Source organism: Phasianus colchicus, chromosome 1 (genome assembly GCF_987193195.1).
Source record: "Phasianus colchicus chromosome 1, bPhaCol1.hap1.1, whole genome shotgun sequence".
Taxonomy (NCBI): Eukaryota; Metazoa; Chordata; class Aves; order Galliformes; family Phasianidae; genus Phasianus; species Phasianus colchicus.
The window spans coordinates 156,957,650-156,982,343 of NC_143436.1; the positions used below are offsets into that span (position 1 = coordinate 156,957,650).

Sequence of the window (24,694 nt, forward strand, 5' to 3'; positions counted from 1 at the left end):
TCTTCTTTTTTTCTCCCTGAACTACTAAAAACATTAGTTTCAGTCAGATCTAATTGTAGCTAGTAGTATTCAGTGTACTTACTGTAGTAAGGAAAAGAAATAGAGTTGAAATAGAGATGCAATCTCATTTCAGAGGTCAGAAGAACAGAATCATCATAAACTCCAGAATGAAGGACAGTAAGCAGAAAAAGGAGGTTGATTTGGGAAAATGAATTCTGCTGATGAAAATTAAGATAAACAGAGATGTGCAGAGAGAGGCAAAGAAACTCAGCTGCAGTGTATGACAAACATATGTCAGTCTGGGGCAAGGCAGCTCCACTGCTCCTGCTGTGTCTGTCAGCTAGCTGTAGAGTTGTTGCCACTTCATGTGTAATGTGAGGAAGACTGATTAAGGAGGAAAAACTAAAAAGAACTAATTGCCGAATCTTTTATGCCTTTTTCACATTAGCTGGTATGTAGAGTCCTGTTGTGGTATCTGATGTAAGGAGGAGTGACTTAGATGTGCAAGATCAATTCGAGAGAGCTGAACTCCAAGATTGGGGGAGGGGGAAGGGGAATGGCTGAGTGTCACCTGGAGCTGTGCAACAACTTGTATATATGTAAAATATTCATGAATTATTTGTCATAGTCCTTTATTGCTTTTGCATTGATGAATGTTCTATGGCCAACTCTTTGTGTAAAACTTTAACTTCTATGTCTTCAGCAAACTATTGGTGGCAAATTATTCTTCAGGTTGTCATTTATCAAAGCAAGCTGGTTTACCTGTGAGCACTGAATACTTCCATGTTAGATAGAAATAAATTTTAGACTATAGTCTGAATATGTTCACCTAGAAGTATAAATGCTGCTCAGCACTTCTTTTCAAAAATGACTTTCGCTAAACCTTGCTAGTTTGATAGACCTTTCTATCACAAATCTGTTTGGTAGATAATTGCAGAAAGTTCCTGATGTGTTCCATTTCATGGTAAATAACCAACCCTACTGACAACTCCAAATTCATTAAAAAATGGCTATGTATGCTTAATACTTTTTTTTTCTTACTATTATTTAATGTAAGCATCAAGGACTCAAATTTATTAACTCAATCTTCTTTGGCTCAGTACTGTTCAGTGCATAGTTTTTCAATAAACTAAGTGGAAAGATTCCAAACTAAGATTGGACTAGGGAAAATAGAGAACTAATTGAAATTAAAGAGAGGAAGAATTACTCCAAAAACTTGAGAGAAAATCTTATAAGAAGTATTACTTCTGGACATGTGATATTGCTTGGGATTTTATAAACTATTTGTTTGATACCAAGAATGATTATGAATTGGGGGTAGTGAGATACATTAAGTAGTATTAAAAGTAGTATTTTATTCCCGTTTAGCCTTTATTTAGGGGACTACTGTTTCTCCAGAAATGATTCTCAAATCTAAAATGGATTAGTACAAGAAATACAAGTATATTAGTATTCCTTATATGCTTGCAGCAAGTGTTACTGCAAGAACTTCTTATACTGCTGTTGTTCAACGCCTGTGTTAGACTTAAGTTTCTCTTGTCTTGGTTACTGGTATTGTGTTATACCAGTAGACATCTATTGGTTTATTTCAACAGATTGTTCCTTTGGTAGAGTATTCTAGTCACAGTGGTCAAATATAGACAATCAATCCATGCCAAATATCTTGTTTTCTGAATGTGTTAATGATGTAGGAATGGAAGGCGTAGTCTTAAAAAAAGTTGTGGTAGTCATATGTAGAGATTGAAATTCTGTGAGTGTTGGCTCATATTTTTGAAAGGTATTATTTTGACATTCAGGTTATCAGATAGTACAGGGGCTGATTAGTTTTTTGGGCTGTAGAAGGTGTTAATCACTTTTTCTCCATGTATGCCATGGGAGATAGGCCTAGATAAACCTGTCCATTTGGTGATGAGAGAGTTAAACACCAAGTAACCGTAATGTTTACCCCCTCTTTGGAAATGCATTATTTAAAAATAAGTCATTTTACACTAAGTGTATTTGTGTTCACTGTTAAAAGTGTTTAAAAATTAATGCTGTTTGTATAGGGATCTCTTTTTAAGCACATTTCCCTGCACCTAGTTCGAGCCATTGCAAAAGGTTTGAGTTTTTATTATTGCAGTAGTTGTTGAATACCTCCACACAAGTGCAGTAGTACCTTAGTGTGGCTGTTCGGGAAAACTTAAGAAAATATTCTTATAACCACAAAGCCTGATTTTTACTTGTCTGTTTATTAATGGTTAGTTTGACTTCTATTTCCCCAGCTCAAAGTTATTCTCTTATTTTGGATCATGTTCTGTAGGTTCTACACATCTAGCAGCGGTCTGCTTACAAAGGGCACCTGCACCTCATAGATTGCACTGAGTTTGTTTTGCCTTTTCAGAGTCATAAAGAGAATAGAAATTCTACTGTTAGGCATTGGGAGTTGGAACCATCTACTTTGAAATCAAACATCCAACTGCTATGCTGAGATAGTGATCCATAAAGAAGTCATCATTCAGTCATTCCTGTTGAATTGGCACAATTTGTTCAAATGCATTTTCACTGAACCTATTTTTATTTCAGTCATCCATAGACCCTGCCTCTCTTTTTAATGGTACCAACTGGTGCTGTTTAGAAAAGGAGCAATGGGAATTATGGGAATAAAGTCTGGCTCAGCCTAACTCGGGAGTGCAGTCTCTTGGGATCTCATTTTCACTCTGAACACAAAGTTCCCTTTGACCCTAAGCAATCATTTCTCAAAAACTGATGGTAAGCTGCTTTTAAACTCATGCTCCCTATGAAAAACAGGAAGATCTAGCTGTCTTCTTCAGCATGACCTCTTGGATTTGTCTAATGAATCCAGACTGTACAGTCATAGAATCACAAAACAGCCTGGGTTGAAAAGGACCTCAAAGATCACCTAGATTCAACTCCCCTGCTATGTGCAGCATTGCCGGCCACCAGAGCAGGCTGCCCAGAGCCACATCCAGCCTGGCCTTGAATGCCTCCAGGGATGGGGCATCCACAACCTCCTTGGGCAGCCTCTTCCAGTGTGTCACCACTCTGTGTGGAAAAACTTCCTCCTAATATCTAACCTAAACCTTCCCTGTCTCAGTTTAGAAGCATTTCACCTTGTTCTTTCACTATCCATCCTCATAAACAGATGTACCCCCTCCTGTTTATATGCTCCTTTCAGTCTTATCAGCAAAGGAAGGCTCAGAGCAGCAGCCTTGAGCAAAAGGCACAAATGCATACTCTCTTGGAGCTTTTCCACTCAGATACACAATGTTAACATCTTTTACTTGGCTTTAATTTTCAGCTGTCTGCATATTTCCCCTTCCGATTCTACGTAGTAGTCTGTCACCACCATCCTTTTGTTATTCATTTGTATATCCATTTGTTATTTCGAACCTAGCCTGAGTTTCTTTTAATGTAGGTGCTGGAATATTTCTGGCTGTCTGGATTTCACCCTGAACACATGGCAGCCAGAGCTGAAAGCTGTTTCAGATGGACACAGTTATGTGCTCGCAGCATCCAACCTCCTTCTTTGGGTGCTGCTGTGGCGGGCATAGCAGAATTTGCTCATCTCACCCTCCTGTAACTCTTTGACAAAACAGCATCATCCTGCTTCAAATTCCTGCTGCCAGAGCAGACGAGGTGGGGCAGCACGATGACAACTGAGAAGGGTGTGTGCTTTTTTGGTGATGTTTGAAGAGTTAAATATTCAGCAATTTATTTTTTAACTTCCTGTCCTCAAAGCCGGCTTATTTTATAAAGGCTAAATTTAGTCTGTTCAGCTTCCGTCATCAAGGGCAGCTTTTTTGGTCTGCTTTCTTACAAGCTGACCTTGAGAGAGTGCCGCTAGAAAAGACGAGCAGTTTGAAAGCTGACAGTTGATTGTTGAAGGGTTGTAAACTGTGCTGTGGAGAGCAATAGCACTCCACAAAAGCATGAAGCCTCACTGAAACCCAGTACCCTGTGAACTTCATGAGCGTAAAGGTGCCAGGATGGACTGCTAGAAACAAAATGATCTCTGATTTTGTGCTGCCTTTAAGCTCTGCTGTGTGGACAAATGCTGGTGCTGAGAGGAGATTGCCATGAGAGAGCAAGAGTGGGGCTGGTCTCTTCTCAATGGTGACAGGTGACAGGACGAGGAGAAATGGCCTCAAGTTGTGCCAGGGAAAGTTTAGGTTGGATACCAGGAAACGCTTCTTTACAGAAGGGGTTGTGAAGTACTGGAATAGGCTCCCCAGGAAGGTGGTTGAGTCACCATCCCTGGATGTGTTTAAAAACAATTTGGATGTGGTGCTCAGGGACATGATTTAGCAGAGGGTTGTCAGAGTAGTATGGTTAGGTTGTGGTTGTACTGGATGATCTTTAAGGTCTTTTCTGAGCAATTCTATGATTCTGTCATTCCGTGAGTTGGGTGAAGGCGTGAAAAGGGGCTATTACAAAATGCGGCCCACAGTAAGCTATGTTCAGGGCACTAGAAAGAAGATGATGTGTAGCTGTGCAGGAAAGGGTGGCCATCCAGCAGATAATTCATTATCAGCCCTGGCTGTAATGTGTTCCACTCAAGGCGTGGTCTGTGGCTGGCTGCTTGGTTTTCCATGAGAGATGGGAAGACAGGCAGTAAGGAATGCTTTTTCACACAGCCAAAAAATGCTTTGTGAATAGGGAGATCACATGCTGTGTGTGCCTGGCAGCATTTATTAGCAGCCAGCTAATGAAAGGGAGCACTGCAAGGGTACTGGGTACAGCTCTGAAGGGCTGGCACAAAAAGCACAAGCCAAGACCAGTGACCAGCGGAGGCTGCAGCATTGTTCAGAACCCTTTCTAGCAGGGAGCCATACTAATCTGCCTTGTGCTTCTGTTTCTGCCTGGAAACTATATCCTGGACTGCATTAAAAAAGGGGTGGCCAGCAGAGAGAGGGAGGTGATTGTCTTCCTCTGCTCGGCTCTTGTGAGGCCCCATCTGTAGTACTGCGTCCAGGTCTGGGGCCCCCACTACAGGAAGGACGTGGAGCTCTTGGAGCAGGTCCAGAGGATGGCCACTGAGATGATCAGAGGGTTGGAGGACCTCTCCTATGAGGAAAGGCTGAGAGAACTGGGCTTGTTTAGCTTGGAGAAGAGAAGGCTCTGGGGAGACCTCTTTGTGGCCTTTGAGTACTTGAAGGAAGCATATAAACAGGAGGGGGAACAGCAGGGGTGTTGAAACTAGATGATCTTTGAGGTCCTTTTCAACCCAGGCCATTCTGTGATTCTGTGATTTTGGCTGATGCTGGTGGCCTCATTGTGCAGATGTGAGGGCAGGGGCAGAGGCTGCTTCTCTTCCTGACACCAGAGGCAAAGAGCACTGGGAGGAGGGAGCTGCATGGGGACACATGCCCTCATGTTCTGCTTCCATGAGCTGGGCTGGAGGCCAGGGCAGCCCGCTGGGTCACAGGGACCTCCAGCTGAACCCCTCCTGACCCACCAAGTGCTGTGGAGCTGCCAAACTCCCAAGAACAAAACAGATGTTTCTGGGAGATGGCTGGGGAAAATATGTTCAATTAATATTTCTATAAATACACCAGGAGTAAGAGGAGGGCTAGGGAGAATCACCATCCCTTGTTGGACACAGAGAGCAACCTGGTTACCAAGGATCAGGATAAGGCTGAGGTACTTAATGCCTTCTTTGCCTCAGTCTTTAACTCCCTGGTAACACAGCCCCCTGTGCTAGTTGATAGACATGGGGAACAGAATAGGCCCTCCATGATCCACAATGAGATGGATGCTCACAAGTCCATGGGGCTGGATGGATTGCACCCTAGAGTGCTGAGGGAGTTGGCAGATGTTGTTGCCAAGTCCCCCAGGGCTCGGTACTGAGGCTGCTTTTATTTAACATCTTTATTAATGATCTTGATGAGGGGATTGAATGCACCCTCAGTAAGTTTGCAGACGACACCAAGTTGGGAGAGAGTGCTGATCAGCCTGAGGGGAGAAAGGCACTACAGAGGGACCTGGATAGACTGAATCAATGGGCCAAGGTAAACTGTATGAGTTTCAATAGGGCCAAGTGTCAGGTCCTCCATTTTGGTCCCAACAACCCCAGGCAACCCTACAGGCTTGGGGCTGAATGGCTGGAAAGCTGTCTGATGGAAAGGGACCTTGATATACTGATGGACGTGCAGGCTCACTGAATAAAGCCAGTGGCCACACTCACTGTCTATGGAAATGAACAGTCAGATCTTGGTTAATAATGTTCTTGGAAGACTGCAGGTAATAAAGTGCTGAGAGATAAGCCATCCCTTTTCACTGAGGTCCCACTCTTGGTTACAGAGCTCCTAATGCTGTTGGAAAAGGTCATTAGAAAAGGTTTTCTTATACTATGCCTTTCCAGCAAATACAGCTAATTTCGTGTTTAGAGGTTTTATTCTAATACAGTCTAAACAGCATGGGGCAGCGCTATGGGGTGATGCTATTGGGCAGCACTGTGAGGTGTTGATATGCAGTGTTGCTATGGAGCAGTGCCATTGGAGACATTTTGTGGCTGAGCCGTGGGACGGTGCATTGGGACAACACTATGGGGCAGCACTATGGCGTGGAACTATGGAATGGCACTGTTGGGAGACTCTATGGGACAGTGCTACGGGGCAGTGCTATGGAGTGATGCTCTGGGGCAACACTGTGGAGGCAGCGTTATGGGTGACATTATGGGACAGTGCTATGAAGCAGAGCTAGGGTGTGATTCTATGCGGTGACTCTATTGGGCAGCAGTATGTGTTGACTGTATCTGGTGACTCTGTGGGGCAGTGCTAAGGGGTGACGCTATGGAGTGATGCTGTGAGGTAGCGATATAGGGCAGAGCTATCAGAAGGCAATATGGGGTGAGGCAATGGAGCAGAAGTTTGGTGCAACCCTATGGGGTAACAGTATGAAGTAACTCTGTGGGCCAGAAGCCAGCGGTATGAAGTCGTATTATGGGTTGATGCTAAGGGATGACACTATTGAGCAGTGCTATGAGTTGACATTATGGAGAGATCATAGAATCATAGAATCACAAGATTGGAAACAACCTATAAGATCATCTAGTCCAACCGTCCTCCCATTACCAAGCTACTAAACCATATCTCGTAGCTCCTCATCTAGACCCCTCTTGAATACTGCCAGGGAGGGTGACTCCACCACCTCCTGGGCAGGCCATTCCAGTGCCTGACCACTCTCTGAGAGAAAAAGTTTTTCCTTATGTCTAATCCAAACCTCCTCTGGCACAACTTGTGGCCATTTCCTCGGGTCCTGTTTGTTCCCTGGGAGAAGAGGTCAAACCCTTTCTCACCACAACCTCCCTTCAGGAAGTTGTAGAGTGCAATGAGGTCTCCTCTGAAACTCCTCTTCTCCAGACTGAACAATCCCAGCTTCCTCAGCTACTCCCCATAAGACCTGTGCTCCAGACCCCTCATCAGTTTCGTTGCCCTTCTCTGGATACATTCCAGGGCCTCAATGTCTTTCTTGTAGTGAGGGGCCCAAAACTGAATACAGTACTCAAGGTGTAGCCTCACCAGTGCTGAGTACAGGGGGATGATTACCTCTCTGCTCCTGCTGGCCACACTATTTCTAATGCAGGCCAGGATGCCATTGGCCCTCTTGGCCACCTGGGCACACCATCGGCTCATGTTCAGCCAAGCATCAACCAACACCCCCAGGTCCCTTTCCTCTTCACAGTCATCCAGTCACTCAGCCCCAAACCTATAGCTCTGCATGGAGTTATTGTGGCCAAAGTGCAGGACCCAGCACTTGGCCTTGTTGAACCTCATCCCATTCAACTCAGCCCAGCGATCCAGCTTATTCAGATCCCTCTGAAGGGCCTCCCTACCCTGAGGCAGATTGACACCACCTCCCAACTTGGTGTCATCTGCAAATTTAATGAGCGTACACTCAATCCCCTCATCTAGGTCATTAGTATAGATATTAAACAAGATGGGCCCCAGTACCGACCCCTGGGGGACACCACTTGTAATGGGTCACCAGCTGGACTTCACTCCATTAACCACTACCTGTTGGGAACGGCCATCTAGCCAGTTCCTTACCCAAAGAAGGGTATACCTGTCCACACCATGGGCAACCAGTATTCTCCCCAGAAGAATACTGTGAGAGACCACGTCAAAGGCTTTGGTGAAGTCTAGGTAGACTACATCAACAGCCTTTCTCTCATCTGCCAGTCTGGTCACCAAGTCATAGAAGGAGATGAGGTTGGTCAAACACGACCTGCCTTTCATGAACCCATGCTGGCTGGGCCTGATCCTCTGGATGCCACGCATGTGCTGTGTGATCTCACCCAAGGTGATTTTTTCCATAAATTTCCCTGGTCAGGCTAACAGGCCTGTAGTTCCCCGGATCCTCCTTACGGCCCTTCTAGTAGATGGGAGTCACATCGGAAAGCCTCCAATCCTTTGGGACCTCTCCAGATAACCAGGAGCCCGGGTAGATGGCAGAGAGGCACTCAGCAATCACCTCCGCCAGCTCCCTCAGCACCCAAGGGTAGAGCCCATCCGGTCTCATGGACTTGTGACAGTCCAGATGGAGGAGGAGCTCTCTGTCTCCACTTGAATTACCTGGGGTGTGTTCTGCATAACATCCCAGTCTTCCAGATCAGGGCATAAAGTGCCCTGAGGATAACTGATCTGCCTATTAAAGGCATATGTAAAGAAGGCATTGAGGACCTCAGTTTTCTCCTTATTCTCAGTGCTCACATTCTCCGCTGCATCAAGTAAAGGTGGAATTTCTCTTTGGTTCTTCTCTTACTGTTGATATATTTGTAAAAGGATTTCTTGTTCTCTTTTACTATAGTGGCCAGTCTGAGTTCAAGTTGGGCTTTTGCCTTCCTAACTTCCTCCCTGCATACCTTAGCAATTTTCTTGTAATCTTCCCAAGTAGCCTGTCCCTTCTTCCAGAGGATATAGACTTTTTCTTCCAGAGTCTCAACAGTAGCTCCTGGTTCATCCACACCGGTCTTCTTCCCCTACGGCTCACCTTACAGCACTCAGGAACAGCCTGTTCTTGTGCCTTTAAGATTTCCATCTTGAGAAGCGTCCAGGCTTCCTGGACCCCTTAACCTTTCAGGAGCGACTCCCAAGGGACCCATGCTACAAGCATCCTGAACAGGTCCAAGTCCACCCTCTGGAAGCTCAAGATAGCAGTTTTGCCAGTCACCCTTCTGACATCTCCAAGAATAGAGAATTCTACAATTTCATTGTCGCTCTGCCCAAGACAGTCCCCAGCCTTCACAGCTCCCACCAGTCCTTCTCTGTTAGTGAAGAACAGGTCTAGCAGGGCATCACCCTTGGTAGGCTCTCGTACCAGCTGTGTAAGGAAGCTATCTTCCATACACTCTAGAAACTTCTTCAACTGCTTCCTCTGCGCTGTATTATATTTCCAACATATATCAGGGAAGTTGAAGATTGTGCGACTTCCTCAAACTGCTCATAGAATGCCTCATCCATCTCTTTATCCTGATTAGGTGGTCTATAACAGATGCCTACCAAGATGTCTCCCCTACAGGCCTTCCCCCTGATCTTTACCCACAGATACTCAACTTTATCGTTCCCAACCCCAAGCTCTTCAACATCAGAACTGTCTTTAATATAAAGGGCCACTCTACCACCCTCCCTTTCTCGTCTGTTCCTTCTGAAGAGCTTGTAGCCATCTATCACAGCACTCCAGTCATGAGAGTGGTCCCACCATGTTTTAGTAATAGCAGCTAGGTCATAGCCTGGCGCACAATTGCTTCCAGCTCCTCCTGCTTGATGCCCATGCTGCATGCACTGGTGTAGATGCACTTCAGCTGAGCCCCTCGCCTCACCCCTAATCGCATTAACGCTCCCCCAGGCTCATTTCCAGTGGGCCTGATTTTATCCCCTTCCCCCTTCATATCTAGTTTAAAGTCCTCTCTACAAGTCCCGCCAGCTCCTGAGCAAGGATCCATTTCCCCTTTTGGTGACACCCGTTGGCAGACCTCATGCCAGGTGCCAAGTAGACCGCCCCATGATCAAAGAACCCAAAATTTTTGCATTTGCACCAGCCTCTCAGTCATGTGTTTATAAGGTGGGTTTTCCTGCTCCTCTCAGTGTCTTTCCTTCCTCCGTAGGAATACAGGCAAATACTACTTGTATGCCTGCTCCATGAACTAACCTCCCCAGTCTCCTAAAATAATTTTTTATAGCCTTCAGGCTTCTGTTAGTGACCTCATCACTGCCAGCCTGGACTAGCAATAGAGGATAATAATCAGAAGAGCGGATCAGACTAGGAAGTTTTATAGAAATATCCCTGATCTGGGCCCCAGGGAGGCAGCACACCTCCCTACAGGTAGGGGCAGGCCGATATATTGGGCCCTCAGTTCCTCTTAGAAGGGAGTCCCTATGACTGTCACCCTCTTTTCTTTACTGGAGGAGGCAGTCTTCAAGCATGGAGCCGACCACTTCTTAGCTTAGCTTAGAAAAGCTTGGAGGCAGTCCTCCTACCTCATTCTCAGCCACCTCACCCTCCAGTTTCAAGGCTTCAAACCTATTACATAGAGGTACCTAGGGAACCAAGGTAGGTCGGGATGGGCATTGCCTGTATCTCCAAGCTGGGACCTGCTGCCATTCTTCCTCTCTTCTCAAGTTGGCTCTCTTGGTTTGACCATGGCAAGGGAGAGGGTCCACTACAGTTTGGGGGGTGTAATCTCTGCATCTTTTTTGCAGAGGGTCACGAGTCAGCCTCCCTCTCGCACTCTCTGATGGTTCTTAACTCTCTACTTTCTCCCTAAGCTCCACCACCAGGCTGAGCAGCTCATCCACCTCCTCGCACCTCACACAGGTGGCATCCTTCCCATCTCCCCCAGCAGGAGCAGGCTCAGGCATTCCCTACAGCCAGAGACCTGAACACCACATTTCTGGGCATGCCCTCCATCTGGGTCGCTACAGTCTTCTTGGGGCAAGCCCTCCATCTGGTAGAGACCATGTTTGAACCTGCAGTCTCAGGGTCTAGCAGTAGGAGAGGGGTCTCCTGAGCAAAGACAGAAACACTGTTGTGCCCTGCCACAAAACCCACCTCCCACACCTACTGCTGCAGTAATAGGCAGTGTAGGCTGTGCACACACTCTGACTTCCCTCCCTGTTACTGGTGGGCAGTAACACCCTTTTCTCACCTTTTCTTACCTTATATGCTAGGTGAGCGGAGGCTAGCTTCTGTCCCCCTGAGGACTGCGTTCAGCCTCGCAGAAAAGGGTCAAGATCAAGTTCAGAGATAAGAATGGGCAATGCCAGCTCCACCCCTGCTGGCTCAGCAGCCCGTCCACAAGCTGCCAGCCCCCTGGCATTGGCACAGTGCTTTTGCTGGCTTCAGAAAAGCCCTAAAAAGAGCCTTTTGGTTGATCTTTTTGCTTCAGGTCCCTTACCCAGTGTTGCAGTCTTACCTGCCCTGAAGCTGGTCTCCACAGCAGTGACTATTTCACATGGTAAGAGGGTGTTTAAACTCTACTGCAATTGTGCTACCTCCACCCCTGCTGGCTCAGCAGCCTGCCCACAAGCATATAAACAGGAGGGGGAACAACTATTTATGAGGGTGGATAGTGATGGAACAAAGAGGGAGTGGTTTTAAACTGAGACAGGGGAGGTTTGAGTTAGATATTAGGAGGAAGTTTTTCACTCAGAGGGTGGTGACACACTGGTTTGCCCAAGGAGGTTGCCCAAGGAGGTTGTGGATGCCCCATCCCTGATGCCATTCAAGGTCAGGCTGGATGTGGCTTTGGGCAGCCTGGTCTGGTTGTTGGTGACCCTGCACATAGCAGGGGGGCTGAAAATAGGTGATTATTGTGGTCCTTTTCAATCCAGGCCATTCTGTGATTGTATGAAGACCAGGTGCTGGGTCCTGCACTTTGGCCACAATAACCTCAGGCAGTGTCACAGGCTAGGGGCAGAGTGGCTAGATGACTCTGTAGAGGAAAGGGACCTGGGAATGTTGGTTATTGCTTGGCTGAACATGAGCCAACAGTGTGCCCAGGTGGCTAAGAGGGCCAATGCCATTCTGGCTTGTATCAGAAATTGTGTTGCTAGCAGGAGCAGGGAGGTAATCACCCCCTGTACTCAGCTCTGGTGAGGCTGCACCTTGAGTACTGTATTCAGTTTTGGGCCCCTCACTACAAGAAAGACATTGAGGCCCAGGAATGTGTCCAGAGAAGGGCTGCAGAGCTGTGAGTGGTCTGGAGCACAGGTCTTATGGGGAGCAGCTGAGGAAGCTGGGATTGTTCAGTCTGGAGAAGAGGAGGCTCAGAGGAGACCTCATTGCACTCTATAACTACCTGAAAGGAGATTGTGGTGAGGTGGGGGTCAGCCTCTTCTCTTGTGTAACAGTGATAGGACTGGTGGGAATGGTCTTGAGTTCTGCCAGGGGAGATTCAGGCTGCGTGTCAGGAAATGCTGCTTTTCTGAAAGAATGGTCAGGCAGTGTAATGGGCCGCCCAGGGAGGCAATGGAGTCACTGGCTCTGGAGGTGTTCAAGGAACCTTTATATGTTGTACTGAGGGACATGGTTTAGTGAGAACTACTGGTGATAGGTGGACAGTTGGACTGGATGATCCTGGAGGCCTTTTCCAACCTTTGTGATTCTATGATTCTGTGATACTAAATAGAGCTCAGGCACCTTAGTTTAAAATCCAAGATCTTGGAAAACATTTCTGTGGAGGGGTGGCTTGAAGAGCGAGGCTACCTCAGGAATGTTGGGGACATGGTGACTTTGTGAGGATTCAAGATAAACAAGTGGTTGCTGACTTGTACCCAATGAGGAGGTTGGCGGGAAAAAATAGGCAGTTCCAGGGAACTCTGCGTTATCCTGGTGACAGGTTTCACCCGGTGATAGGATACACACGGTGATAGGTTATGTGCAGACTCGTATAACCAATCGTACGCGGCCAAGAATACTTACTGGTTATTGCTGCGTTAACTCGTTAAAGTTGGACTTAGCCGTTAACTCATATTGAGTCATCACTGAGTTCCACAGTCCCGCTCCCACACATCTCCGTTATGTGTAGGTCACTGTCAGGGTGCAAGTTGTTGTAGTAGTGTCTATATTGACTACTGTCAGTACAAAATATAACTCATTTGTTTACAGTTTTTATCTTAAGCCAAAGGAGGCACAAACTGTTACTAGTAAGGATCCTGCTGTGTTTTGTAATGTCAGCTGAATTCAGTTACAGATGGAGTGTATGAAAGCACAGACAGTCTTACTTTTAGAGTTTTGCCAGTGAAAGGAGGGTATAGGAGCACAAACCAGTTTTATTCTGTGTAGACATTCGTGAAGGCAGTGTGAATTTTTCAAGTTTCAACTTGCTAATTGTCAACGGTTTACAGGCTGGTTTGGCCCAGTTCTGTGACTAGTGGGGTGGAGGGATTTCACAAAATCCGCACCTCTGGAAAAGGGAAACAGGGGACCCCAAAATAATTAAAAACAGTGGCAAATCGGGGCTATGTAGCGTTTCCACCACAGCATATTCTCTCATATAGTGGATGCCTTCTTCTATATCAGCCCATTTCTTTTTCTCAGGAATCAGATCTTTGAAGGGGTATCTTTCTTTTACGGCTAACTATAACCACTCATTCCAGAGGGTGAAGGACCCATTCTGGCATGTACTAATAGCTCTGTCAATGGCATAGTCTCTAACAGTCCCACCCAGTTGGCGAGCTTCTCTACTATCTGGCCACACTGTTGGCCCCGTTGTCCCAACTTCCAAGTCAGCGAGTGACAATAGGCTCTTTTGGGTGGTGTAAAAAGTCTTTTCTCAGACTTCAAATTTCATTCATTTTCAGAGATCAATCTGTAATGGTGATGTCTTGTTAACCTCATACTCTTTCAGGACTTCTTGCTGCCCTCATAGGCGTTGGTGACCGCGGTCTTATTGATGGAACCTCCCCTGGACTCAGGCACGCTTCGCCTGGATCTCAGAGCCACTCCTCTGGACCTCTTTCCTCCTCTTCTCTTAGAGTGACTGTTTCCTCTACTTTACCCTTCTTCCTCTTTCCTGTTCTGAGTCAAGATTTGTTTCATTTTCCATCCCCTCACAGGGGCAACTGACATCAATTGTGGTGCCTCCTGTGGTTGATCAGGTTGGTAAGTTCCGATGCTCTCACCCTCTAGCTCTGCTTGGAGTCTGTCTCGTTCAATAATGAGAGTATTTAGTTCAGATTGGAGGGTGTCCCGTTCAGATTGGAGGGTGTTGAGTTTGGATTGAAGGGAGTCTCGCTCGGATTTGAAGGCATGTCGTCAAGATTGGAGATTCTTTCTCTCAGCTCGGAGATTTTCCCCTTCAGTTTGGAGACTTTCTTTCTCAGCTCAGAGTCACTCTTGCCAGGTTTTGAGATTCTCTCTCCTGGCTAGGAGACTCTCAATCCGGAGATTCTGTCTTGCCTTGGAGACTCTCTCTTTGGGATTGCAGGGAGTCTCTCTCGATTCAGAAGGCATCTCTCTCCCATTGCAGGTCTTTTCTCTCGACCAGAAGACTCTCTCACTCAGCCTGGAGGTTCTCCCTCTCGGGTCGGAGTCTCTCCTGGAAACTCTCCTTTTCAGCTTGGAGACTGTCTTGCTCATTTTGTACTGCCTCCCTGAGACTCTCCCTTTCAGCTCTCAGACACTCTCTCTCAATTTCACAAACTCTCTCCCTCTCTGGGATAGTATTGAATAAGGCCCGATAAGCATTAGCCAGGCCCCAAATCATTTGTGCCTCCTCAGATCTGCCTGAGCCACGACATTCCTGTCTCAAATATCTGTTTAAGCTCTCAGGGTCTTTCAGGTGTTCAGGAGTGAAGTTCCATGACACCGAAGATGTCCATGTCTCTAAAGTCTCTCCCAAGCCTCTCCACACTCCCTGCCACTCAGTATTCTCTGATTTTGGATAAGACTTCCTCAAAATATGATAAATACAAATACTGAGTGAAATGATGAGAAGTACATTCAGGGAGATTAACAACATGATCAACATTTAAAAAATGCATAAAGGATTCAAAGGAGAGACCTGCTTAAAAATCCCAAGTTCTGTAAAATTAGCAGCTCCCTCTGCAAACAGGTTTAAAAGAGAAAGCAGAATCATTTTTTTTTCTCTCTTTACAGAAGCAAGATAGCAGTGCTCAAAGTTTACAAATATCCCAGACTATTGGCAGTCCACCTGAACTTTCAAGGTCAAATTTTCAGTGAGCACTTGTGAAAAAGATAAACTTTCCCAGTGAAACTCCCAAGAGCAGAGATAGAGATTCGTTCTAAAAAACTAAAAAGCAGCTCTTGCCTGCATTCTCCACCAAGAATGTCAATGGTTTATGGGCTGGTTCGGCCCAGTTCCGTGACTAGTGGGGCAGAGGGATTTCACAGAATCCGCGCTTCTGGAAAAGGGAAACAGGGGATCCCAAAATAATTAAAAACAGTGGCAACAATCTGAGGAGAAACAAACTAATTTACTAAATATGGTATTGGAATGCAAGATAACACACTAGAATACAATATAATTAGAATTGGAGCTAATAAATCAAATATAATGAGAGAGAGAATGTCCAAAAGGTGGATAGGCCTCACCATAATGCTGAGGTGAGATGCGCAGTCCAGTTGAGCAGCAGGGAGATGAAAAAGAGCGGACGAAGAAGAGGGCATCTGGTGGTGTTGCCAGGGGTTATATCTCCTCTCTTACTGCAAAGCCTCCTGGGGAATGTAGTTGTTCTTCTCTTCTGGACAGGTACCCAGAACTTGAGCATTAACGTTTTAAGTCCCAGTGCACTACATGATGTTATGATGTGGAATACCGATAACCAAAAACCATAAAGCCATGACACTAATGAAGGCTGAAATGGTAATAATAGTAAGTGTATTACCATAGTACATAGCAGCCCCAATCACGTACAAGGGCTGATCCAGAAACCAGATGGAAAGAGTGTGCTAATGAAAAGGGGATATAGTATAAGGACTGTGTGATAGGAAAAATATATACAGACTGCTAAAAAAGAAAGTGATTTACATGGTAGCCTGTTGTTACATGGTACTTTTCTCTTTTTTTTTTTTTTGTTCCATACAACAAATGAAGAAAGAGCTTTAAGACTGTTGTGATACATGAAGTGTGTTCTATCTCAAAGGCAGTTGACTTATTATCCTTGGAAAGAATGCTTAATATGACTTCTGTCAGTCCTGTTTGCACTGGCAGTGCTGGCAGTGGCTTTGTACAAGTCTGGGGTCCAGATCCTACTGAGGCAGACAGCACTGTCACTGAAATCTGCCTCACGCACCCAGGGGAAGCCTGGATCAACATGCATGGGTTCCTTCACTGTCCATTTATCTGCCCTTCTTCAACCAGGGTCTGGCAATTCGTTCTGCTTCTAAATGCTGTACCATACCCTTGCCCAGCCCTGTGCACAAGGGGATGCATGAGGATCTTGCATCTCTCCTGTACATGGGTTAATCCGAGCTATCCCCTTTTACTTAAGCCTTTAGGATATATGATTGAAAGCAACATCTTCTAAAGGTTTTGCCATACGGTGTGCAGGGTATCCCTTTCCACCTTGCCTTCCCTCTGCCACTGGTCTCTTTAGCTAAGCAGACCCAGGCTGCTTACCCATTGCATGTGTAAGACTTCTGTCAGCTGTTGTCAAGATTTGAAAAACGACCCACTTGGTGCTATGTATGTTTATGGTTTTGTCTTTATCATTGCACATCCAATGTACCTAAGGCTGAATTTCATTACTGGCAGTATGGTGTTTCAGGGTAAGCAATCGTCGCTGAGCAATTACAGAGTCTACCTTTTTGAAGAAGAAGAAATTTTCAATACCTTGCCACTTGCATTTGTTACACTCCTTGAAAAGTGACCTGTTCTTTATGCTGTGTTCTTTTTTAAGCAGAAATCCCCATTGTCTTTATAAATGAATTTTTGTTTTTATTTGTATTACCGCAGAACAGCAGGGTCTGTGGCCGGATGAATTGGGATTTCTTTGTTTTAAGTTGATTTGTATGTGAATAGAGCAGGAGACATGCTGTTCCAGAGATGTTCTTGCTTTCAAATGGGGGGGAAGTGTTTGGTCCAAGAACAAATCTAAATCAACTGAATGGATGAGGTCTACTAAACATCTCATCTTTCATATTGCTAGGGGTAATACCCACTTAGGCTGTTGTTTTTATGGTTTTTAATATTAATGCTTCTGTTTTCCGTTTGTAATTGAAGTTCATTCTGTGATGAAATTTGGCTCTGACTCAAAAATGTTGATTCTCAATGAAAATATTTACCATAGTAGATTATAAAAATCCCAAGTCAAATTTATAGTTTGCTTGATTGTTAGCCTACCTAGAGTGGGTGATCTGAAGTACTTCTGGGCTACATGCGTCTGCCTTAATATTTTTAGAAATTGCATAGATACTGTGGTCTGGAGAATGAGGGAATGCATTTGGAGCTGCTTAGGCCATAAAAAGATGGCTTATTAGATCTGTGTATGGAAGAATTGTTTTGGATCAGGGTATGAAGTAGCTTGGCAAGCTTTTTGATCTGTGTTGAGTTCCATACTGCAATAGGGAGTGGATTGTGTGCACCTGTGGCAGTGTGCCCGCAGAGAAGCACGGCTGCGGTGTTGTGCCAGGTAAATATTAAGCGTTTTCTTACTACCAGGTTATCAATGGGCATTTCCTTTCTTGCTCTTCCTATTGCAAATTGCTTGAAAAAAAACATTTCTGTAGGGTAGTTATTAATGATGTGCTGTCATGAAAAGAAGATATATCAAATGGGCTTCTCCAGGGATCTATCTTTGGCCCCGTATTATTATCCAAAAATTCTGTTAACCACATTGATGATGAAAATAAAGAATAAAGCTATAAAAAATCACAGGTGTCACCATTCTAGAAGAAACTTATACCAACTAGCTTTGAATGAGTTAGCCTACACCACAAAGTTGTTTTGCAAAATCAGGATTTTTTTTTCTTAATTAGTTTATAAAATAAATTTTCAAAAAAGGGAAAGTATAATAATGAAAAAAAGTATATATGATGTTCTAACTCAAATAAGAATTGCTGCTGCAAAGAGTGAACAAGTGATTAGACTTGTTCTTTTAAAGGTCACTTATGACAGAAAGATGAAGCAAGGTCTGCCTGGTGTAGAAGAAAGTAGGCAAGCAGGAGAGCTTACAGTCTTCAAGCATTTGAAAAGTTGTTTAAAAAATACTGGGGACCATCTCTGTTGGAGATGACACATTGGGTGTTTATGTTGCCTTTAGCCACATATGTAACTAAAAATATGTCCTTCTATCCTTCCCCAACAGTCTCCAAACGTCCACAACTACCCAGATATGGAAGCTGTACCCTTGTTACTAAACAACATGAAGGCAGATCCCCCGGAGGATTCATTATCTACAGATCATTTCCAAACACAGACTGAACCAGTGGACTTATCAATAAACAAAGCCAGGTCATCCCCTACAGCAGCTTCATCTTCACCAGTTTCCATGACAGCATCAGCCTCCTCCCCTTCTTCTACTTCTACTTCTTCTTCTTCGAGTCGACCAGCTTCATCACCCACAGTAATAACATCGGTATCCTCAGCAGCATCTGTACCATCAGTATTAAGTCCAGGTCCTCTTGTGGCCTCTGCATCTGGTGTCGGAGGTCAGCAATTTTTGCACATTATCCATCCAGTTCCACCTTCAAGCCCCATGAACTTGCAATCCAATAAAATGAGTCACGTGCACCGTATACCTGTTGTGGTACAGTCGGTACCTGTTGTCTATACAGCTGTGAGATCACCTGGGAATATGAACAACACTATAGTAGTGCCACTGTTGGAGGATGGGAGAAGCCACGTCAAAGGTAAGGTAGAACTGTTTTTGTGTGACTGTGGCATCCGTAAAATCATTCTTGTATGAAGAAAACAGAATAGCCTTACAAAACTGTTAGTTTGCAAGCTTGCTGTGTCATTTGCCAAAGTGACATAAAACTTTAGCTACTCACAGAGGACCTTTAGAAGTCTTATCCTCAGTGATCTTTAAAATAAATTCCAAAAAAATAGTTGAGGTCAGCTGTGATGTTAGGTGCTTAGACAGCTCATGTCAAGTTTTGTCCTGTGAGAAATAGATCATTCCTAGGAACTGAAGAAATAGGACAACGGAGTAATGACAGTGTATAGAATATCATTGAAGGACATGAAAAACTCACCAGGTGATACAGAGCTCAAAAAATGAGAGCGGGAAGGAGAGTCTGGCGGGAAGGAGAGATTGTTCCCATCAAAGAGAAAGCACTTGTTCTCTTGGAACGTGAGAAGGGAAGGCTTTTGGAATAAAGAGCAGTAGCACATACAGAGAAGTAGGTTTTATTAGGCTCGAGGAGTGGCATATTTTGAATGAAGTTGCCTCTTCCAGATTAAACAGCAGGAGGAAAGGAAACCACACAGAGTGCTGGGAATGAATTTTGCAGACACAGGATATAAGAGGCTCATGGAGGTGTGAGGGGAGGAGGAAAGCGCATGCCAGAAGGATAGATACAGTTGTAGAGAGGAGTCCAAAGAACACAGAAAGGGGAGATGGAGAGCAAGAAAAAACGAGAAAGTAACAGTTATCAATGCAGCAAAAAAATTGTTAGAAATGATGATATAATGGATAGAGGTTGAAAAGAGAAAACAGATGTGCCCAGATGCCTTGAAAAGTACAGCTAACGCTGTAAAGAAGGACATTAGTGACAGAAATGGGAACATGAGGTAGGGAATGAGAGAGACTTATTTCAGGGTTCATTGTGTATGGGCGTATAAAATATGGCTAATTCTCCTCTGAAATGAGGTATTGCTTGAAGCGGAAAGGAAGGCTACTGACAGATAACCTCACTTTAGGGCTTATGAAGCTATGGGACATTTAGTAACGCATTATGTCTCTTGGGTACCTAATTGCATAATGAACAGATACCCACAACTGAAAGATGTTTTCTTTTAACTCTCATGTCTGTCTATTAGTGTATATACAACAGTGATTGGTCATTCTGATGTTTAGTACTGTTCTGTTGTCCATAAGTCTGTGGTTCTCCTCCCATTCCGTCAGTACTCAAGTACGAGGTGTGTCCTTTTACAGGCTTAAACCATAGAAACCAAACTCAGAGCAGATCCGTGTTTCGTTTTAAGCCTCAAAATAACAGTTTAAGAAATTTTAGTACATTTCATACAATTATGCAGTTTTAGGACCTTCTGGCATTTTGTCAAGAAGTGATAAATGAAAGCAGAATGTTTCACCATGTTGTCTGAAAAAAAAAAAAAAAAATCAGTTTTATCGTGTATTTTGGTTTTGGAGCTTTGAGCAGCACCTGACCTTGAGCTCATTCGGAATTTCTGCCATGTGTTTTCTTTTCTGAGGTGCTGCTTGGCTCTGGTAGTAGTCTCCTCCATGTGAAGGACCTCTTGATCTTGTAAAAGTTGGAAATTCACTACCCTGGCTTCATCAACGAAATTCCACAATTTAATATGCTGTAGGGATTTCAGCCCACGAGCTCCAGGCCTCTTGAGCTGCCCTGACAATCTCTCTTTTGTACTATTATTGGCAGAGTCCATTAACCAGCCCTGCAGCACCTATTAAAGCTAAAGGAAAAGAAGGGATTAAGGTTGTTTGTTTTTTTTTCTCATCAGTTGTACCCATTTTGCTTTCACTAATTATTTTGATAGAAATGTTCAGGTGAATTTGAATAAAGTAGAAGAATAATGGGCATAATGGGCAGCAATTCACTCTAGGTAGTCATCTTTTGTCAGCTTTTGCTGGAGAGTATTTTTCTCTTTTTTAATGTAAAACAATATAAATGTAACAGTGATGTTGCATGAAATAACTGATCAAACTAATTTCATAAATAACAGACTAACTTGTCTTAGTTAGCTTTAAATAAGAAGTAAATGGACTGAGGCTAACAAGACATCTTTGACAAGCTGAATTGACTGCTGACTGCTAATCCTCTATACCAGCTGAGGGAGAAATGCAGGTTCAGAAACATCTGAAGTCACTACTTCTGTCATTTACATGAACGTTAATCATTTTCTGAAACAAAAAACGTGCACACTGAAACAAAGTCATCTGCTGATGTTATCTGTTTGATAGCATCAGCAACATTGGTCCCATAATTTATGTATTCTTGTTGATTCAGTTCTAAACCATTATACAAGAGCGTGTTTGGGTAGCACTTAATGTTAGATTTTACATGAGCTTGTATTAGTGTTCTTTTCATTGGAATAAAACTTAGGCATTTTCCTGAGCAGATATACTTCCAGTGGTAAAACTATCCAAAATTAAGTGTTACCTGGTTCAGAGCAGGGAAAAATGCAAGAGATGGGAAATACAGAGAAATACTTTCAATTGTTATTCCCTCTCAGACCCAGTTTTCCTTCTGCTGAATTGTCCTGTTCCTCCCAACCTTTTCATTTTTAACCTCCCAAACTTCCTTTATTAGCTTAACACTGCCTCCAGATATTTTACTCAGGTGGCTTACTGCTTCTCCTAGTGCTTTATGGGAACCGTGAAGTCCACCTCTCTCTCCAAGAAAACTATCCTTCCAACAACTGCTTTGTAGACAGTTCAAGTAAAATCTACTCTTCTTCACATTCTGTTTGAATACTCTCGTTATTTCAGCAAAAGGAATCTGTTTCTTTGTATCCTTTATCTTCCTCTCTTTTCACCTTTCTTTCTACTTTACTTATTTTTATCCTTCCTTATTATTCTTTGAGTTAGCAGCTCTGCTTCATCTATTCCTCCTTATCTGTTAATATTTCTGTCCCATACTGTCTCTGCTGCTCTGCTTTCTTATCCATGGCATCACTGATCCATGCACTTTCAGTCACACCTTCCTCCAGTAGAGTCTCAGATCTACTTTTCCGCCTCCATGTGTGCTGCTCATTTCTGTTCTGTCTTGCCTCCTCTGTCCTATTTTTCACTTGCAAGATTCCCTGTTAAAATACAACCTTTTCTGCAGCACTGAAAACTAGATTGTTTGCAGAGAAATAGCTCCCATATACCTGAGATGCTAGCAGCACAGATTCATAAAATCACAGAAAGGCTTGTATTGGAAGAGACCTTAAAGATAATCTAGTACCATACTCCTGCCATGGGCAGTCACCTTCTACTAGACCAGGCTGCTCAAGGGCCCATTTAACCTGGCCTTGAACATTCCTTGAATGCTTTGAGAGATGGAGCATCTACAGCCTTTCTGGAATACGTTTTCCAGTATCTAGCCACCCTTAGGAGTAAAGAATGTCTTACTTGTATGTCTAATCAAAGTCTACCTTCTTTTAGTTTAAAGCCATTAGCCCTTGTCCTAACACTACACGTTCTGATAGAGAGTCTCTCCTCATCTTTCCTGTAGCCTCCTTTTAAGTGTTGGAAGTCATCAGTGAGGTCTTCCCAGAGCCTCCAGGCTGAACAAGCCAAGTTTCCTCAGTGTTTCTTCATAGGAGAGATTATCCAGCCCTCTGAGCAGCTTCATGGCCTCTAAGAGCTCCACGTCTTTCTTGCTCTGGGAGCCCCAACCCTTGGCACAGTACTCCAGATGGGGCTTCATGAGGGCATAGTAGAGGGGGACAGTCACCTTCCTCATCCTGGCAGCCACGCCTCTTCTGATGCAGGCCAGAGTACAGTTAGCCTTCTGGGCTGAAAGTGCACACTGCTAGCTCATGTTGAGTTTTTCATCCACCAGTAGCATGAAGGCCACCTCTGCAGGGCTACTCTCAATTCATTTGTCACTCAGCGTATACATGTTTGGGATTGCCCTGACTCAGCTGGAGGACCTTTCACTTGGCCTTTGAACTTTATGAGGTTCACATGGGCCCAGTTTTCAAGGCCATCAAGATCTCTCTGCTTGGCATCCCATCCCTACAAAGTGTCATCTGTACTGCTCAGCTTACTGTCATCTGGAAGTTTGCTGAGTATGCACTATATTCCCACTGTCCGTCTCACCAGTGAAGATACTAAACAGCAGGGGTCCCCTGCGGGACACCTCTTGTCACTGTTCATTGCCTGGACATAGAGGCATTGACTGCTGCTCTTTGGAAATAGACATCTAGACAATTCCTTATCACACTGAACAGTCCATCAAATCTACGTCTCTCCAGTTTAGAGGAAAGGATGTTGTTTGAGAACATATCAGAGTCCAGGTGGATATGTCAGTTGTTCATTCTTTGTCCCTAATCACTTCCTTGTCTTCCACATGCCATAACATGTTTTCGAGGAGGATCTACTCCATTAGGTGACCAGGCACAGAAATGAGTGTCCCGTCAGGTACTGTGTCACATACTGTGTTTCAGGAGGAGCAACAGGAACCCTGGCTTTGCTACAAAATCACCCTTCTGTCAGACTGATTCTTGTTTCAGGATAAAAGCCTCTCAGTTCACCTGGTTTAAACCAAAATCAGAATCTGTATTTTGGGAATTTATTAAAAATATATAGTAAAAAGGTAATGAGGGATTATGCGTTCAGGATATATGCTGGAAATGTAACAGCAGGCATGTGTGAAGTCTCCATAAATACCTACACATTTCTAACACCTCTATGTGATCCCAAAACACTCTAGTCACACGCACACGCAGATAGATGCACACTTTCCTACCATCTTTGAGACTTCCTCTCCTGATACTCTCACTGCTGCAGACATCCCTACATGCTGCCCCTGCACTGCCAGCTCACCCACAACCCAATCCTTAGGTTATTGCATATACACAAAGTGAGGCAATATGTTAAGGCCGTCAGGACACAGGGGGGATGGAAGCTATGCAGTTGTTCCTGGGCGCCCCAAGTCCCTCAGTCCCTATAATGTGATGACGGGATGAAGATTTCTTCCTTCGGTGGTCACTATTATTCTCTGTCATCAAAAATTTTGGAAAAGATTTCAAGATTTTTTTGTGCGTGATGACCACTAGGTATTATTACATACTAAAGTATTCCAGCTTGTTAAAATCCCAGGAGAAATTCTTTTCTCACCTTCTTTTTTTCCCTGTTCAGCAATAGTGTGTATTGCTAAAATGTGTAATTAGAGGCACAGCAGGTAGCAACACCTATGGATAAGGTTACCTGAGAGTTCCCATTAAAGCCTTGTCTTCATCTGTGTGAAGTTTGTCTATATGTTAACCATTTAAGCTCACATTTTTCATGCCATATTCTTGCCTCAGGCCATTCCTTTTTTTCCTTCTTTTTATTTCTTTGATTTCAAGAAAACTAGTCTGTTCTTTCTGAGACTGAGAGCAGGGAAAAAACATAGCATTTTCTATGTTGAAAAATTTATTCTTTTTTTTTTTTTTTTTTTTTTTTTTGTGCAAAACTCTAGAACATCTGTGGTATTGAGCCATGAGCCTCAAGTTTGGTTTGGACTGTTGACCATTCTTTAGTATTCATAAGCATTTGCAGAGAGCGAGCCAGATTCAGAGCTCTGAAAAAAAAATAAATCAGAGTCTCCTTAAGGGGTAAAGCAAGAAAAAAGAATGCTTGAGGAAAGGCAAGGAGAAACTTTACTAGGAAGCTGGAAAGGATGGATAAAACACAGGATGAAAGGGAACAAGGGAGAAAAGGAGTGGTGGTGAGATGACTATGGATGTGTGAATATGTTCAAGAGGAAAAGTAGGATAGTATATGAGAGACAGAGGAAGGAGACAAAAGCATAAGGAGGGTAGCAATGGGATCCAGGCAGAATTTGTAGTGTGAAAGGGAACAAGGAGAGACTCAGAGAAGAGCAACATAGCCTG

The 24,694-nt window shown here is 44.1% G+C and overlaps 1 protein-coding gene across 9 annotated transcripts in view; it reads left to right on the plus strand.

Annotated features, from left to right (window-relative positions):
* Window positions 1-24,694, plus strand: part of KLF12 (KLF transcription factor 12) — a 276,242-nt gene that overhangs the window by 154,005 nt on the left and 97,543 nt on the right. For 8 of the 9 annotated variants that reach the window (XM_090130826.1, XM_090130847.1, XM_090130815.1 and 5 more), the window contains one exon: window positions 18,270-18,813. In XM_090130826.1, the coding sequence (XP_089986952.1) occupies window positions 18,270-18,813 (544 nt within the window). Of the gene's footprint in view, window positions 1-2,164; window positions 6,704-18,269; window positions 18,814-24,694 lie in introns of those variants that run through there. The other variant, XM_090130830.1, reaches the window with a different exon arrangement.